Source organism: Pongo abelii, chromosome 17 (genome assembly GCF_028885655.2).
Source record: "Pongo abelii isolate AG06213 chromosome 17, NHGRI_mPonAbe1-v2.0_pri, whole genome shotgun sequence".
NCBI lineage: Eukaryota > Metazoa > Chordata > Mammalia > Primates > Hominidae > Pongo > Pongo abelii.
In genome coordinates this window covers 73,780,490-73,797,999 of record NC_072002.2, presented here as the reverse complement: position 1 = coordinate 73,797,999, position 17,510 = coordinate 73,780,490, and the positions used below count along the sequence as shown (strand labels likewise).

Sequence of the window (17,510 nt, the reverse complement as noted above, 5' to 3'; positions counted from 1 at the left end):
TCCCCAAGTTATTTTATTTCTATATATATGTATTTTAAGTCATAATTATGATACTAAAATCAAGTATACATTCAAAGTTCACTGGTTCAGAACACTGACATATTTATCATAATGCATAATAATATTTCATTGGGTAATCCAATAAATTTGGATCTTTCCAATAACTTCTGGGCTGGTGGAAGTAAAAATGTATTCTCTCCTGAGACCTTTAGCCGAATACAATTTTTGATCCCTTATGTGTGTATAGCGTATTTCATATTGATATCTCATCTTAAACCCATAAGGATTAGAGAATACTTATCACCTCATATATAGTTCTCTAGGTACTTACAACACAGGACACTGGAAGATCACTAAACACGTACCCATTTTAAAGAAGAGGAGGTTAAGTCTAAGGGGAGTTAGATGTCTTCCAAATCAGAACTCATTCTTGGTCTATTAACTCAAGAAATACTTTTCAACTAACTGGAGACACAGATTTGGGTGCTATGTGTATATATACTGTACACGAGAAGCAAAGTTGTTAAGAGTGGTTGAATTTTCCCAAGAGAAAGTTAAATGTTTCTAGGACAGAAACCTGATGGGTGTTCTGGTAATGGTGAGAGAACCCAGGAGAGAGTGGTATTCCACAATAAGGGTAGAAAATGCTTTTAGAAAGAATTGCTAATCGTGTGAAATACTGCTGTGGGGTGAATGGAGGTAAAGACAGGAACACGTCCAGCAGACTTAACAAAGGGGTCACCAGAGAACTGGGTTCAGTGATAAGGTGGCAAGCCCAGGGTAAATAGGAAGGAAAGATATAGACAGCGAGGTGCTCGCCTGGTTGTCTGAAGGAAGACGGAGAAAAGACAGCACAGGGGCTTTAAATTTTGGGTGACTTAAGTATTCTAGGAAAGGAGAAATGAATGGAGATAGATACAAGATGCTTGTAGAGGGGTGTTTGGAAGTGGGTGCTCCAGTGAGACTCGGCATGGTGGAACTCTCGCACTCAACACCATTCATTTCACTAGCTTATGAAGACGCTCCTCCCCTCTCCTCACCCACTCATCTCCTTCATTCTCTCAGGAGGCTGAGGGAACAGGATTGAAACTACAATCTAATCTGATGTGCCTCATTCCAAAGGCAGGGCCTCAACTCCTTCAAAGCTAATCCTAAAATCCTACTAAGCCAGACATTTCCATTCTGATGAACATCTCCATCAAAACCAAGGGCACATGTGTGCACACACATCCAATTCAGAGTGGGCTCTCTGCTGCAGGTCCAGAGCAAAGGCTTTCAATCAGTGGTACATTTCATCCCACCAGCCTTTTTGAAACCATCTCCTCCTCTCATATCCTAGATCTAATCATTATCTCAAATGTAAGATAAAGATAGTTTTTTAAAAAAGGAAAAGAGTTCTGAAATGTTACAAGATAGTTACAGAAATCTCACGAAATGAAAGGACTGGACTACCAGATGATGACGAAGGCCAGCTCCTGTTTGACTCTTATGCAATCTGGTAGGGGTGCCAAGTGAAGACTCCCTAGAACCACCACATCAGACTCTGACAGCACCCCGGCAGTGTATTTATACCGTAGATTATTGAAGTATTGCTCCTTAAAAACTACCCAGTATTTACAATGAACACTGTACAATGCTAGTAGGAAAGCCTGAGACTAAGATGATTAAATAAGCAATGTGCCACTAAAGCCAAATATATTCTGTAAGTAACTACTTTTTATATGAAGACACACTGTAGTGAGACCAAATACAATAAAAACATCTTTTTGCAATTTGTGAATATTGTGATCCAGCCATGTTCATAGGCCATTTGGGATAATCACAAAGTAAAACATGTCAGTTTCATGAGTAACTCAAACAAATAGTACAAATAAATGAGATTACAGAATAGTTCTTAGCACATTTAATAAAGCAAACTTCTCAAAGATGTAGTGTATACTAATTACAAAACAATTCCTATGTACTCTCTATATAGTCTCACTACAGATAACTATTTTGTTCTATTGGCTTAAGTTAAAGCAGTAAGATGACTTTCTTTAAAAACGTCATGTATTTGAACTCACTAATCAATCTCAGTATTAGGACTACAAATGAGAAAGCTGGTAGCTGGTATTATGTTCCTCATGATGAAATACAAAAAGAATACAGCACCTATGACATATTCTTTTGTTGTTTTTTAGTTTTGAGACAGGGTCTCGCTCTATCGCCCAGGCTAGAGTGCAGTGGCATGATCATGGTTCACTGCACCCTGGAACTCCTGGGCTCAAGTAATCCTCCTGCCTCCGCCTCCCAATGTGCTGGGATTATAGGCATGAGCCACCATGCCCAGCTGACAAGGGCTTACCTAAAAAATTCAAATCTAATCAATATTCCAGGAATATGAGATAAAGAGGAACAAGTTAAACGGTGTCACAAAGTAGCAAATTCCAGCTGGGCACAGTGGCTCACGCCTGTAATCCAGCACTTTGGGAGGCCAAAGTGGGTGGACTGCCTGAGGCCAGGAGTTCGAGACCAGCCTGGCCAACATGGTAAAATCCCATCTTTACTAAAAATATTTAAAAATTAGCTGAATGTGGTGGTGCACATCTGTAATCCCAGCTACTTGGGAGGCTGACGCACGAGAATTGCTTGAACCCAGGAGGCAGAGGTTGCAGTGAGCCGAGATCATGCCACTGCATTTCAGCCTGGACAACAGAGTGAGACTCTTTCTCAAAAAAAAAAAGGAGCAAATTCCATGTTGGTTCCTAGTGTCAACAAGTTAAAAAAAAAAAAAAAAAAGTATCAATTACCCAAATCTAGTAAAGTGAGGGACAACCTATATATAGGACAAACAATCCAATTTTTCTAACAAATCGACCGTACATTAAAAAATAAAATGGAAGGAGGATTACGTAAAATAAAGAATTACACAACAACCACATGTAATATATGGACTTTTTGGATCCTGACTATAACAAACCAACTTTGAGACAATAGGAAATGTGAATACAGCCTAATATTGTATTTAATACAGTATTAGATAATACTGAAAAATAATTTTGCTAATATTATTAGGTCTAATAATAAGTATTTTTTAAATTCCTTATCAGTTGGAGACATATACTTACTATTTAAAAGAGAAAGGATATACATATGTGACTCAGATTTTTCAGCCATTTTGAGTTACAGAGCTTCTATTGGAAGTTAAAGGATGTGGTTCCTCTTCCCACTACCAAACTCAAGGAAGAATCATGTAAGTCACACAAATGCTACTGGCACTGTTCAACATTTCCACTGTCTTTCTCTGCTCCTTTCTTCCTTAGCTGGCACAGGGATAGAGGTAAATTCAAATGTCTTTAACCTTGGTTTACTATTTTTCTCTTTCCTAAGCTATAAATATGAATGTGGTAGGTAACTTACCACATTCATGCACACCAGTCTGGAGGAGTGCATGTGAAGGCAATGACCAGGAAAACTGAAGACTGAAGGATGTGGAAAGGTCTATTTCACAGATAAAGAAGTGAGGCAGAGAGATACCAAGTGATTTTTAAGGTGACACCACTAATTACTGATAGAGCCAAGCCAAGAGCCCACATCTTGGAAGCTTGCCAGTCCAGTGCCCTCTCTTGCACTCACCCAGAGCAGCTTTCATTCTTTACTGACCTTCCCGTGCTCCTTCCTCACGTGGGATATGTACACATCTCTCTGCATGAACAGGCGGTCACACTCCCAACACGTCCACCCAGGACTGGCCACTTTCTTGGTTTCCATTGATTTTTTCACAGGAGATGGAGATTTCTTTTCCAATTTCTCTTTCCCATTCATGGATTTGGTGTCCTCTTTGTTCTGATTTGCTGAATTTTGAGTTGTAGGCTTAATGCTCAAAGGCAAGTTTATACCCAAGTTTGGAGGCCCTTCAATACTTTTCAATGTTCCATGCATAGACTACATTATAAAAAGAAAAGAAATATCTATCACAAATCACAACACTAAAAGAAAGCACAAGTATGCTATCTTAACACGTGGTACACATTTCAACACTATTTTACATTCATTCAGAAATATTTAATATATAAAGAAAAAAACTAAGCTAAATATACATTTCAAAAGAGATAAAAGTCTGCTATAAGTTATGCATTTCTCTTTCCAAATGCTTTTTAAAGGCCTATATATTTGTACCATTTTAAAATTCTTTAAAGAAAGACTTCTGTATTGAACGCAAATTAATCCTGGTACTTTATCCTCCTGTAACATCCCAGGGTGAGGCCTCTCTACAACAAACCATTTCGGAACAACTCTCTCCTTTCCCATCAGCCTGGAAATCTTTAAATAGGCTAATACATTATTAGGAATTCAACTAGAAGAAACTGACTTGAGCAAACATCTAAGATCAATACGTTAGTAAATAGCAAGCCTTTTTCTTTTCATGCCTTTCACATTCTTGGAATACTTGTAATAGTCTGGGTTTTTGCTGGGTTTTGTCAGTAATTTTCATCTCCTTACATCCTATCCCGACCCATCCTTTCTTACTGATGGCAGCCAGGCTTGAGAACTACACACATTAGATACTCATGTCTTTTAAAATTGCTTAGCTAAGTATTATAATTAACATAATAGCCACAACAGCCATCTTCAACTTAAACTCACTGGATTTCAAATTTGAAAAGGGTAAAATTAGTGCACTTTGATTCTAAAGACCAGCTCACTTTGGTTTTTGTTTTGTATTCTAAAAGCATGGAATAAAAACAGTGGGGTGGGGTGTATGCAGTGGCTCACGCCTATACACTTTGGGAGGCCAAGGCAGGAGGATCACTTGAAGCCTGGAGTTTGAGACCAGTCTGGGCAACACAGAGAGACCCCATCTCTACAAAAAGATTAATAAATTAGTCGGGCATAGTGGTGCATGCCTGAAGTCCCAGTTACTCAGAAGGCTGAGGTAAGAGGATTGCTTGAGCCCAGGAGTTCAAGGTTACAGTGAGCTACAATCATGCCACTGCACTCTAGCCTGGGCAACAGAGCAAGACCCTGTCTCAAAAAATAAAAACAGAAACAAAAAAAGAGGGTGGAGGAGAGCAAAAAATAAAATCTTTGCCTCTGTATACAATATACAATTTATTTTTGAATAGGGCTGTCTCTTCTTACTAGCAGTCAGGCTTGCGGTTAAACCATGAATTCCTGAATCTACAGAAAGACAACATGAAAAATCTTTTGTAAGAGGCTTTCACACATCCGAGTTCCCCTGGGTCACAGAGACTCACGCTGATAGACCTCAGCTCCACATTCCTTCTTGGATGTTTAAGAAAGAAGCCATTCCTTCAGGACACTCTCCATCACATTTTCTCAAGGCAAGGTCTTCTCTAAACAGTGCCAAGAACTAGCTAGCCTTCTTCAACATCATTTTTCCCCAGATGGAAACAGGGGTTCTACCATTTTCTCACTGGCTGAAATCACAAGGTCTACCCAAACAGGCAACAGTGAAAGTGGCCCATAAAAGGGGGCTGAGGTGGGCCACGCGCAGTGGCTCACGCCTGTAATCCCAGCACTTTGGGAGGCTGAGGCAGGTGGATCACGAGGTCAGGAGATCGAGACCAACCTGGCTAACACGGTGAAACCCTGTCTCTACTAAAAATACAAAAAATTAGCCGTGCATGGTGGCAGGTGCCTGTAGTTCCAGCTACTTGGGAGGCTGAGGCAGGAGAATGGCGTGAACCCGAGAGGCGGAGCTTGCAGTGAGCCGAGATCTCCCCACTGCACTAAAGCTTGGGCGACAGAGCAAAACTCCACCTCAAAACAAACAAACAAAAAAAAAGGCGGGGTGGGGGAGCGGGGGCTGAGGTGATTGTCTAACCATGTTCTTTGCAAAGAGAAAATCTGGAGCAAGACATGATTTCTTGATAGCCAAAAACTATGCCTTGCTTCATGCCCACCACGCCAGGGCAGAAGGCTTCTGTGTTTCATTGCTCTTTTTCAAAAGAGAAGCTAAGTTTTTCCATTTTTAACTATTTAAAACCTAAAGAAAACAAAACCTAAAACCCTCTAGCAACTTTTCATAAGTTTCTAGGCAAATGCATTTTTACTAACTGATAAGCTGAAGAAAGGATAAAATATTAAAGTATTCTTCTGCAAGATAACCTTAAAGTGCTACAGAAATTACAGAAAAGAAGCAACAAGTTACACTGTAAGTAAAATTAAGACTATTAAGTCCAGGTGCAGTGGCTCAGGCCTGTAAATCCCAGCACTTCAGAAGGCCAAGGCAGGAGAATCACTTGAGCCCAGGAGTTCAAGACCAACCTGGACAACATAGTGAAACCCTGTCTCTACAAAAAATACAAAATACAAAAATCAGCCAGGCGTGGTGGGGCATGCCTGTAGTCTCAGCTATTCGGGGGGCTGAGGTTGGAGGATCACCTGAGCCCAGGACATGGAGGCTGCCTTGAGCCCTGATATGCCACTGCACTCCAACCTGGGCAACATAGTGAGACCTTATCTCAAAAGAAAAAAAAAAAAAGACTCTGAAAAGCAAATGTCAGCTGGGAATGGTGGCTCACACCTATAATTTCAGCGGTCTGGAAGGTCAAGGTGGGAAAACCACTTGAGACCAGAGGTTCAGCCTGGGCAACATGGCAAGACCTGCCTCATTCATTCATTCATATTGTCATTTTTAAATAAAGAAACAACTTATTTCTTTTCAAATTGATTTTTCCTTAGCTCCTATAACAATAATTAATTGGAATGAATGTTTGTAACTTGAAAGTTTAAATATAAATGTCAACATGGAGGTCCTACAAGTTTATATTTTGGTAGGAGAAGAAAATGACACAAATTAGATTAAACTGGGCAAACAAGAGCCCATCTTTAAGTGAATATGTATGTGGAGAAAACTTGTGCCTGTTCCACTTCCTCTTCCTTCCTCATGAAAAACTGCATAGCAGAGGCAATGTAAATAAATAACAAGAGCTAAATAGATTATCTTAAAAATAAAATTAAAAAAAACACAACAGTATGCCCCTAAAACTATGCTTACCCAACCCCAAACATATAAATGCAGGGAAGTATTTTTAAATGCATGGAACATATGTGAAATGAGAACATAAGTGATTATTCCCACTGTTTTCGTATCATGTAGTCTTGCACAGGTTCAGATGAATAACAATTCTTTCCTCCTTGTGGCCACAGGATTTTACCACCCCTCTTCAGTTTCTACTTCTTGGAACCTTGTATTCCTCCAAATTCACTATTAACACAAGGAAGCCCCTAACCACAAAGTCGATGACCCAACTTCCAGATGCAAAGATGAGTTCTAGAAACCAAATACCTTAAAAGCCTCTTAAGAAGCAACTGTTCTTTTCTTTGTTGTTGGCACACATGTAGTATGTTAAAATATTTTGGTCTAATTCCAACGTCCCTAAATTTTTATTAGCAGTTTTAAATTCTTCCTGATGTTTCATTAAATAGATATTTACTGTCAAAATAATTATGTAATTTTAGCTAAAATAGTTAAAGTATCTTAAGAGGGTTTTACTGTACTTCGAGTGAGAATGATGAAATGCATCTCCCATGCTTTTATTCACCCAAGTAATGCCATCACCACCACTATCTTTACCTTGCCTGGAAAGAGAGAATCTTCAAGATGTTCATTTGCATTAAGCAATTACTCTATTGAACTCACATATGTTCAATACAGGAAATGTCAAGGATTCATAATCCAGGCATTTAGCCGATATGAGACTAGAATAATTCAGGGACTTTATTTGCGCTTCAAACTGACCTTTTTTGTATAATTTTTTGTTTGTTTGTTTCTGAGATGGAGTCTTGCTCTGTCGCCCAGGCTGGAGTGCAGTGGCACAATCTCAGCTCACTGCGATCTCTGCCTCCTGAGTTCAAGTGATTCTCCTGCCTCAGCCTCCCAAGTAGGGATGTACCACCACGCCCAGCTGATTTTGTATTTTTAGTAGAGACGGGGTTTCACCATGTTGGTCTCAAGTGATCCGCCTACCTTGGCCTCCCAAAGTGCTGGGATTACAGATGTGAGCCACTGTGCCCAGCCTGTATAATGTATTTTTAAAAGAGCAAAACTAAAAGAAAGAGATTGAGTTCCTGATAATATGGGGTCTCTTGTTTCTCTGTTTAAAAAGTAAGTCATTTTAATCTCTGAAAGCCAATGGATATTATCTCCTAATCACACAAGGAAAAAAAATGCTTAACATATTACAGTGGACAGCTAAGCAGCTAAAACTAAGCACTGGCCTTAGTAAGCTTCAAAGGCTATAAATAGATTTCTGTGCCCCTTTTGGGGGTTGGAGAGTAAAACAGTCCACACTGGATATTTATTCATTTCATTAACTGAACACTACCAGGTGCCAGGTACCATACTATATCCTAGATATTTAACAGTCCATTTACAGTGCAATCTTTACAGAAAAAAAAAAAAAAGAAACTAAAAGGTTTAGGGGCATTAATTACAATGCAAACCTAACTGCTTAAATAATTTCAAGGGAAAAAACTTTCATTTTTCTAAATATACCAATATTTGTGTGAATTAGCATAATTCCTCAGAGCCCTTGTCTGTTTCTAAGTCTTACACAATACAGAATTCTCAAGAAAAGGAAAACTTCGGCCAGGCACTGTGGCACATGCCTGTAATCCCAGCACTTTGGGAGGACAAGGCAGGCGGATCACCTGAGGTCAGGAGTTCAAGATCAGCCTGGCCAACATGGTGAAACTAAAAATACAAAAATTAGCCGGGTGTGGTGGTGCATGCCTGTAATCCCAGCTACTCGGGAGGCTGAGGCAGGAGAATCACTTGAACCTGGGAGGCGGAGGTTGCAGTGAGCTGAGATCGCGCCACTGCATTCTAGCCTGGGAGACAGAGGGAGACTCTGTCTCAAAAAGAAAAAAAAAAAAAAGGAAAGGAAAGAAAAACTTCACAGTCATCATTTTCACATAGTAAAGAAAACAAAAAACTTAGTACTTTTTTACTCTTTTAAAATCAGGGCAGACATTGGTTCCTTTTCACTAATCTTTAGTGGGCAGATCAGGACTCCTGAATGAAAAGCACCACAGGCAAGTGAACACATGATGACAGCATGTAAGTTGCTCACTGACAACGACCAGCATCCATCCCTTCCCTCGACAGTGAGGCATGCTTTAGAGTCACCTGCAGCTCAGCCTTGATTTATGACCAATGAATGGATCTGCAATTCATTTAAAGGAGAGGATAGATGCACACACACCTTGATATGGTCCATCATAAGTTGCTTCTGTGCATATAAAAGAGAACAGTCTGGACACTTGAAAACAGACACCTTCTGGTTTTCAATGTGTTGGTCAAAGTGGCGATACAGCAAGGTTTGCAGGGTGAACACAGTGTCGCACATGGAACACTTATATATTATTCTAAAATAGAAGAGTGCAGCGAGATCATGTCAGTCAGCCTCTTTAAGTCAAAGGATCTGCTACTTTATAGCTGAAGAATTTGGGAGGCAGAGGCACATTGAGAACACACAAACACAATAAATAGAACAACGATTAGCTTTGAAACAAACTTTTGAAGACAACTGGCATCACTCAATCATAGATCAACCTTAACATTTTGAGTAAAGATATATTCGGCTACATTTACTTAGAAATCTAAATTAATGACCATTTTACTATTCACAAATCTATAACTGGCACATGTTTGTACAAAGTCTTCATGTTACTTTAACACAGAGCAAAGGCATCCTTTTTTTTTAAAGATTTTTTTTTTAAGATCAGACAAGGCAATGATGATACCCTAACTTGGAAAAGAATGTTAATCTGATTAATAAACTAAATAGGCCTACTCAACTCCAAAGTTTTCATTTAGAGTCAGTAGCAATTTTACATTTGAATGTCAATATTTCTATACCTGTTCTTAACACAGGAAGCCCTACGCCAGTAAACAAATATACAGTAAAATCAAGAAACAGAAAATAAAATCGACACCACTGTTATTTCAACAATGCTTGAATGTTTCTTATGCTTTAAATGACTTAAAATATTCACTTGTCTCCGACAAACTATTTCCATGACTAATATGTTACTAACAAGCAGCCTCCTCAAATGAATTCAGCAGACCTGAACCTTCTGAACATAATCCCTCCTGCCTATCCACACTCTCTACTGAAACGAGGGCGCGAGACGTCTCGAGAGGGTAAAGGGCTGCGTCTACCCTGCCGCCAGCCTCTGCCTCCAATGGATGTGTGATCGGTCATTTGAGAACAGCTCTGATGGCAGCAGGTCACCATTTTTTAGTCACTGCTCTGGGTCACCCTGGTGCATAGGAGAGGGCCTAGGGGCATCTGTATTTCCTCTGGAGAACTATGAGAATGGGCTCAAAGAATTCTAAGGAGCCGCTTAGGAAAAGGTCAGAGAAAAGCTGACTGGATGTGAGGGTCAGAAATGAGAAGAGAGAAGTTGAGGTTTTACCTGGCATTCCTATGGCAAAGTTGAAGAACGGAACGGAACGCCTCCTAAAACCACCTGCCTTCCCTCTCTCAGGGCCCTGAGAGGACTTCCCATGTAGCTTCAAACCTCACTGGGCAATTCTCTGTCCAAAGTTACAGATGTAACTTTTTTCTCTTTTTCCCCACAAGATTTATAAGTTTAACTGGATTGGCCTGTTTTTACAAGGTCTTGAGATGTTAGCTACTTTACTGCAGAGCACAAGTACCCTTGGGGGAGGGGGTGTTGAGGAGCAGACAAGATTTTCAGGGCTGTACAATGCAGCACAATGTTGTATACTAATCATTTGTCATCATTAACCGTAGCAGGTGTGACAAAGATGTTCACTTCCTCCCTGTTTGAAACTGCTTAGTGTTGTGAACAGCCCAAATGTCCAAGAGTATAAATAAATGGTTAAATAGAAAACTAGGCCAGCATGGTGGCTCATGCCTGTAATCCCAGCACTTTGGGAAGCTGAGGCAGGCGGACTGCCTGAGCTCAGGAGTTTGAGACTAGCTTGGGCAACAGGGCGAAACCCTACCTCTACTAAAAATACAAAAAATTAGCCGGGTGTGGGAGCTACAGGTGGCTGAGGCACAAGAATCGCTTGGGCCCAGGAGGCGGAGGCTGCAGTGAGTTGAGATCACACCACTGTACGCCAGCCTGGGCAACAGAGCAAGACTACGTCTCAAAAAAAAAAAAAAACAAAAAAACTATATGAAGATTTTTTAAAATGATGTCACAGACCTATACCAATGGCATGGAAAGATTTTCATGCAAATTAAAACAGAAGATAAACAAGATAGAATGTATGATATGATCACATTTTTTAAAGGGCATAGAAAAGAAAGAGAAGGCATAGGTTTGTCAGCATCTCTGCTGGATGATAGTATATGTATTTTTATTGCTTTGTTTGTCTCTACTTCCTGTTTTTTCTGTAATTGGCATAGGACAATTGTTTTAAAAAGGATAGACTTGGCCGGGCGCAGTGGCTCACATCTGTAATCCCAGAATTTTGGGAGGCCGAGGCAGGCGGATCACAAGGTCAGGAGATTGAGACCAACCTGGCCAACATGGTCAAACCCCGTCTCTACTAAAATACAAAAAAGAATTAGCCGGGCGTGGTGGCGTGCACCTGTAGTCCCAGCTACTTGGCAGGCTGAGGCAGGGGAATCGCTTGAATCCAGGAGGCAGAGGTTACAGCGAGCCGAGACCACGCTGCTGCACTCTAGCCTGGTGACAGAGGGAGACTCTGTCTCAAAAAAAAAAAAATAAATAAGGATAGCCTCAAGAAAATAACTGAGATTTACTAGCTAGGCTAAGAAATTGCTCAGAACTCAATTTTCACATTTTGAGAAATAACTATTTCACAGCTACACCACAGCTCATTTTGTTCATGCTACATTCCTTTGGGGAGGGATTCTGTTGTTTGGACGTGCTGTCTTAACAGGAAGTGTAAAACAGGAGACTATCTATTTACGTAGCTATCATTCTGAGGAGGCTGAGCAGGTTGTTGGTGTAATATTAGAATCCCTCCCCACAAAATACTAACAGATATAAAAGGGAAAATGGTGACTTTATAATGGAGAAACCAGGCAGACACTGCCTCACCTCGATGATGAAGGGTAGCATCACCACTACCTTGTAGGACAGGTGGATGTCGCCCTTGCCCCCAGAGTGATCCTTTGAGAAAAGCACGGCATCAGGGCCCAGGCATTGCTGCCAAGAGCACATGCCTGAGTCCAGCAATGACAGCGCAGTGACAGACCAAGTGAGGGTCAGCCACAGGAGAGGCCTGGGTCCCCTTTTGGACGGCCAAAGACATGAGAACAGGGGACACTGAGCAACTGCTTCAGACGCAAGGACACTGATAAGGCAGCACAAGTAAATCCAAAATGTACACCCAGAGAAGATCTCGGACCACAGAGGAGAAAGACACGCGTAACAACTGGGAGGAATCTGGATGAAGTCAATGAATTGGATGGTATTGTAATCAACAATGACTTCCTGACTAGGGTGCTGCACGGAGGTTACTTACACAAGTTCCTTTTGTGGAAAAGAGCAGAACACACTAAAGCATTTACATCATGGTCCCCCTTTCCTCCTAAATACAAAGTAGGGAGGGAGACAGACCAATGACTACAACGCTAACAACTGAGGAATCTGGGGGAAAAAGATGTACGCGTTCTCTCCATGTTCTTCCAGCTTTTTTTGTAAGATAAAATCCATTACAAACTGCAGCTGATTTTTTTTTTTAAGTCCAAATACAACAAACCTCACAGACATGTCTTTTAGGAGCAGAATCTGAGGATGGAGCAAACTCTCCAATGAAAACGGAAAATCCACAGGGAGACTGGCTGCCAGGCAGAGAGGAGGGGCAGCATTCAAGATGGAGAGACCACCCTGCACAAAGGCAGGGGTCTACTGGGCACCGTTTGCTGGGAAACAGTGAGAACCCCAGTGTGGCTGGACTCCCAGGGGTGTGGGAGTGGCCAGAGAGGGTGCTTTAGAGTTGTGCAGGACTTTCAAAGCCAAACCTGGAAGTCTGGACCTAATCCTAAATGCAAGATTGGATAAGTAGCAGGGTGACTACACCACAACAAAGGCAGTACGGGAAGGAGAAGAAGGAAGAGAGAGAGGAGGAGAGGAGGAGAGGGGGAGCGGGAAAGGAAGGAGAAAGAGAAAAGAATAAAAAGCTAAAACCAAATACCCACACTCAGGTCAAATTTACAGCAACAAACTCTCTAGAATACTTCAAACAGGTGTCACAACAAATAAATAAAAGACTCCAAGCTTTGAAATTGCTGCCATAAACCTCCTACATTACCATCAACTGAATCCAACTAGGGGCAAAGCACCACCCTCCGCATCATATACCTAATCCCCACAGCCACAGTGAGGTAGATGACACTGCTGCCATTTCACAGATGGGACACCGGGACTTAGCAGACTAGATAATCTGCTTGGTGTTAAACAGATTCTAGGGCCAAAGTTCAAATTCAGCTTCCTCTGACTCCATACCCGTCTCTCATGCTGCTATTCTACTTTTGCATGTTTTACTTCTTAGGAACATGTTCAAAAACTCCTGTCTCTTATATAATTCTTATTTTGAAGTTCTCATTTCTCCACTTATATACATTTAGAAATTGCAAATAAAAGGAAGGCACAGCAAAAGAAACTGCTGTTAATCAGCGGTCAAAGAAAAAATAGAAGTAGACACAAAACTTCATTACCATAAGATATAGGCCAGGCGTGGTGGCTCACACCTATAATCCCAGCAATTTGGGAGGCTGAGGCAGGCGGATCACAAGGTGAAGAGATGGAGACCATCCTGGCCAACATGGAGAAACATCTCTACTAAAAATACAAAAATTAGCTGGACATGGTGGCGCATGCCTGTAATTCCAGCTACTCAGGAGGCTGAGGCAGGAGAATCGCTTGAATCAGGGAGTCGGAGGTTGCAATGAGCCAAGATTGCGCCACTGCACTACAGCCTGGCAACAGAGCGAGACTCCATCTCAAAAAAAGGAAAAAAAAAAAACGCTGGGCGCAGTGGCTCATGCCTGTAATCCCAGCACTTTGGGAGGCCGAGGTGGGTGGATCACGAGGTCAGGAAATCGAAACCATCCTGGCTAACACGGTGAAACCCCGGCTCTACTAAAAATACAAAAAAATTAGCCAGGCGTGATGGTGGGCGCCTGTAGTCCCAGGTACTTAGGGGGCTGAGGCAGGAGAATGGCGAGAACCCGGGAGGCGGAGGTTGCAGTGAGCAGAGATGGCGCCACTGCACTCCAGCCTGGGTGACAGAGCGAGACTCCGTCTCAAAAAAAAAAAAAAAAAAAAGATATAGTAATGGACATTCAAAATGATCTCAAATTATCCAGAAAAGATTAAGGGGTACTCAAAGTTTCCTTTTAAACAGCAGGGTACTATGCCTGCCCACACACTGGAAAACAAGAAACAAAGTGCTTACAACAGTACCCAGCACACAGTAAACGCAGTAAATTAAACAAAAATCGTGTGCCATCCTTTTTGAACTGGGATGCTGGGACTATGGGACTTCACGGGTGTATTTTCACACATCCATATGTTCTCTAAGAAAAACGGGTGAGAGGTTATTTTAACACTGATCATTTAAAAAATTAATGCAAATCATTTGCATACATTTATGTTATTTGTAAAACCACCTGTTAAATACTGCTGGGGAATTTCACTGCCTGAGCTGGGACTATTTAGTCATTTTGGACTGATGTAAACAGAACAGAGATGGATTTAATGCCAAAAGAAACCTTTGGGTCAAATGTAGGCCAAACAGCCACAGGATGAAAGCTTTTACCTTAGCTTTAATTGGAAAAGGGGGTGAGGGAGGATTATCTCCGGCAACACTGCAGTACAGGCCTACCGGGCCCAACAGAGCTTGTGCAGCAGGCCCTCATTGCCACAGTCAGGCTGCGGGTGAGGGCTCCAGGCAGCCAGACCAGCCCTCACACTGAATCCATGCGATTAACTTATCTTTCACTGGCTTTGGAGTTTTGTTAACCACTTCTTCTATAAATTTGTTTCACTTTTATAATTTAAAATACAGTACCTATTTTTAGGCTTGCATTTAGGAAGGAAGGGAGGAAGGGAGGAAGGGAGGGGCCGGGCGCGGTGGCTCACGCCTGTAATCCCAGCACTTTGGGAGGCCAAGGCAGGCAGATCACGAGGTCAGGAGATCGAGACCATCCTGGCTAACACGGTGAAACCCCGTCTCTACTAAAAATACAAAAAATTAGCCAGGCGTGGTGGTGGGCGCCTGTAGTCCCAGCTACTAGGGAGGCTGAGGCAGGAGAATGGCTTGAACCCGGGAGGCGGAGCTTGCAGTAAGCTGAGATCGCGCCACTGCACTCCAGCCCTGGGCAACACAGTGAGACTGGGGCGGCAGGGTGGGGGAGGTAGAAAGAAAAGAAAAGAAGAGAAAAGAAAAGAAGAGAAGAGAAAAGAAGAGAAGAGAAGAGAAAAGGAAGGGAGGGAGGAAAGGAAGGAAGGAAGAAAAGAGAAAAGGAAGGAAGGAAGGAGGGAAGGAAGGAAGGAAGGAAGGAAAAGGAAGGAAGAAAGATGGAAAGAAAGAAAAGAAAGAAAGAGGAAGGGAGGTGAGGGGAAGAGAGAAAAGAAAAAAAGAAAAGAAACAAAAGAGAAAAGAAAAGAAAAAAAGAAGAAAAGAGAAAAGAAAAGAAAATACTGGTGCCGGGTGCAGTGGCTCACACCTGCAATCCCAGCACTTTGAGAGGACTGCTTGAGCCCAAGAGTTCAAGACAAGCCTGGGCAACACGGCAAGATCCCATCTTTACAGAAAATTTAAAAATCAGCCAGGCATGGTGGTGTGCATGTGCACCTGTGGTCCCAGCTACTAGAAAGGCTGAGGCAGGAGGATCACCTGAGCCCAGGAGGTCAAGGCTGCAGTGAGCTGTGATCGCACTCCAGTCTGGATCAGAATGAGACTCTGTCCCATAAAAAAAAAAAAAAAAAAGAGAGAGAGAGAGAAAAGAAAACACTGGAATAATTGTTTTCTATACAATATCCAAATTTGAAGAAAACTGTTTTAGCCTATTTTAATCATTTGCTTCCTTACATTCTGAGGTAACAACTACTGTTCCAGATGTCACACACATTTCTGACAATCAAATTTCATTTATTTTAATAAAGAACCAAATAAAAACTGTATTCATCCCGGGGGAAAGGCTGCATTAGTACACAGAAGTCTAACAGTCCTGAAAACTGAAGACACTAAAATTCACTAATCCCCTTCTTCAGAGTCAAGACATCAAGACATGTATGGATTCCCTAATTTGTAATGTGTTTCATTTTGGGATCAACCTACAAAGATCAGAATGAAGGTCCTACTAAAATAAAATTTAACTTCGACATGTTTTTTTTTTTTTTTGATAAAACAGTCACTTCTGTAGTATTCACATTTCCCCAAAACTAAATGTTTCAACAAAAGCCAGGAGAGTGTGTGTGTGTGTGTGTGTGTGTGTGTGTGTCTAAAATATGGCGTATCTGTGTATCTTCCCCCTAATACTTCCTTAATTATGGAGTTATGGGCAAAAACACACCAACAGATTTGGACAGCAAATCTAGCTTCTTGTAATGATCAAACTCTATGTTGCCATAACTAATCCAGGAATAAAATGAGCACAACCAGGAGCATTAATCCAGTGCTGTGTGCACAAGGAGGGAGCGAAGACACACAGGAAGGAACTAATGCTGACAGAGCCCTCCATGCTCCAGACACAGGCACTGTTGTGCTACACATTTTAAACACATCATCTCATCTCATCCTCACTTAAGCAGGACCCTCACTTCATGGGGGAGAAGATGGCCGCTGAGACAGTGCAGGTCCCAGGTCACCCAGCCGGTGGGTGGCAGGATTCCGACCGGCTCCAGTGTCCACACTCCCTCCTCTTTGTTAAGCTGCCCCTACTGCAGGCCGGCAGCCCCTTTTTGCTAAAGAACCACTTCATTATTAAAGACTCCACAAAGCAAAAATCAATCAAATTAAGAGCAAAATTAAGGCAAAAAAAATTTACTAATCAGGGACTTATACTGGCTATGAAGTTAAATTCAGTAACCAGTGTCTTAAGTTGCCTTCATCTTAAAAATATTACTTTTGAAGCAAAAGTGTACCCTATAAAAAAGGAACTATGGAAAAATTTAAAGATGACAGGGTTTCTAAAAAATAGTTTTCCTAGGAGTTGTTAAAAATCATCTTAAGAGGCTGGGCACCGCAGCTCACGCCTGTAATCCTAGCACTTTGGGAGGCCGAGGCAGGCGGATCACGAGGTCAGGAGATCGACACCATCCTGGCTAACACGTTGAAACCCCGTCTCTATTAACAATACAAAAAATTGGCCAGGCGTGGTGGCATACACCTGTAGTCCCAGCTACTCAGGAGGCTGAAGCAGGAGAATCGCTTGAACCCAGGAGACGAAGGTTGCAGTGAGCTGAGATCGCACCACTGCACTCTAACCTGGGCGACAGAGCGAGACTCTGTCTCAAAAAAAAAAAAAAATCATCTTAAGAAAAAA

The 17,510-nt window shown here is 41.7% G+C and overlaps 1 protein-coding gene across 18 annotated transcripts in view; it reads right to left on the bottom strand.

Annotated features, from left to right (window-relative positions):
• The window catches only part of ZNF532 (zinc finger protein 532), a 122,375-nt gene that overhangs the window by 28,368 nt on the left and 76,497 nt on the right, over window positions 1-17,510 (bottom strand). For 17 of the 18 annotated variants that reach the window (XM_024235910.3, XM_024235906.3, XM_054538024.2 and 14 more), the window contains 2 exons: window positions 9,213-9,375; window positions 3,643-3,924 (listed from right to left, as the gene is read on the bottom strand). The exons of the other annotated variant lie outside the window; for it this stretch is intronic. In XM_024235910.3, coding sequence (XP_024091678.2) covers window positions 3,643-3,924; window positions 9,213-9,375 — 445 coding nt within the window. The remainder of the gene's footprint in view (window positions 1-3,642; window positions 3,925-9,212; window positions 9,376-17,510) is intronic. 18 annotated transcript variants of the gene reach the window in all.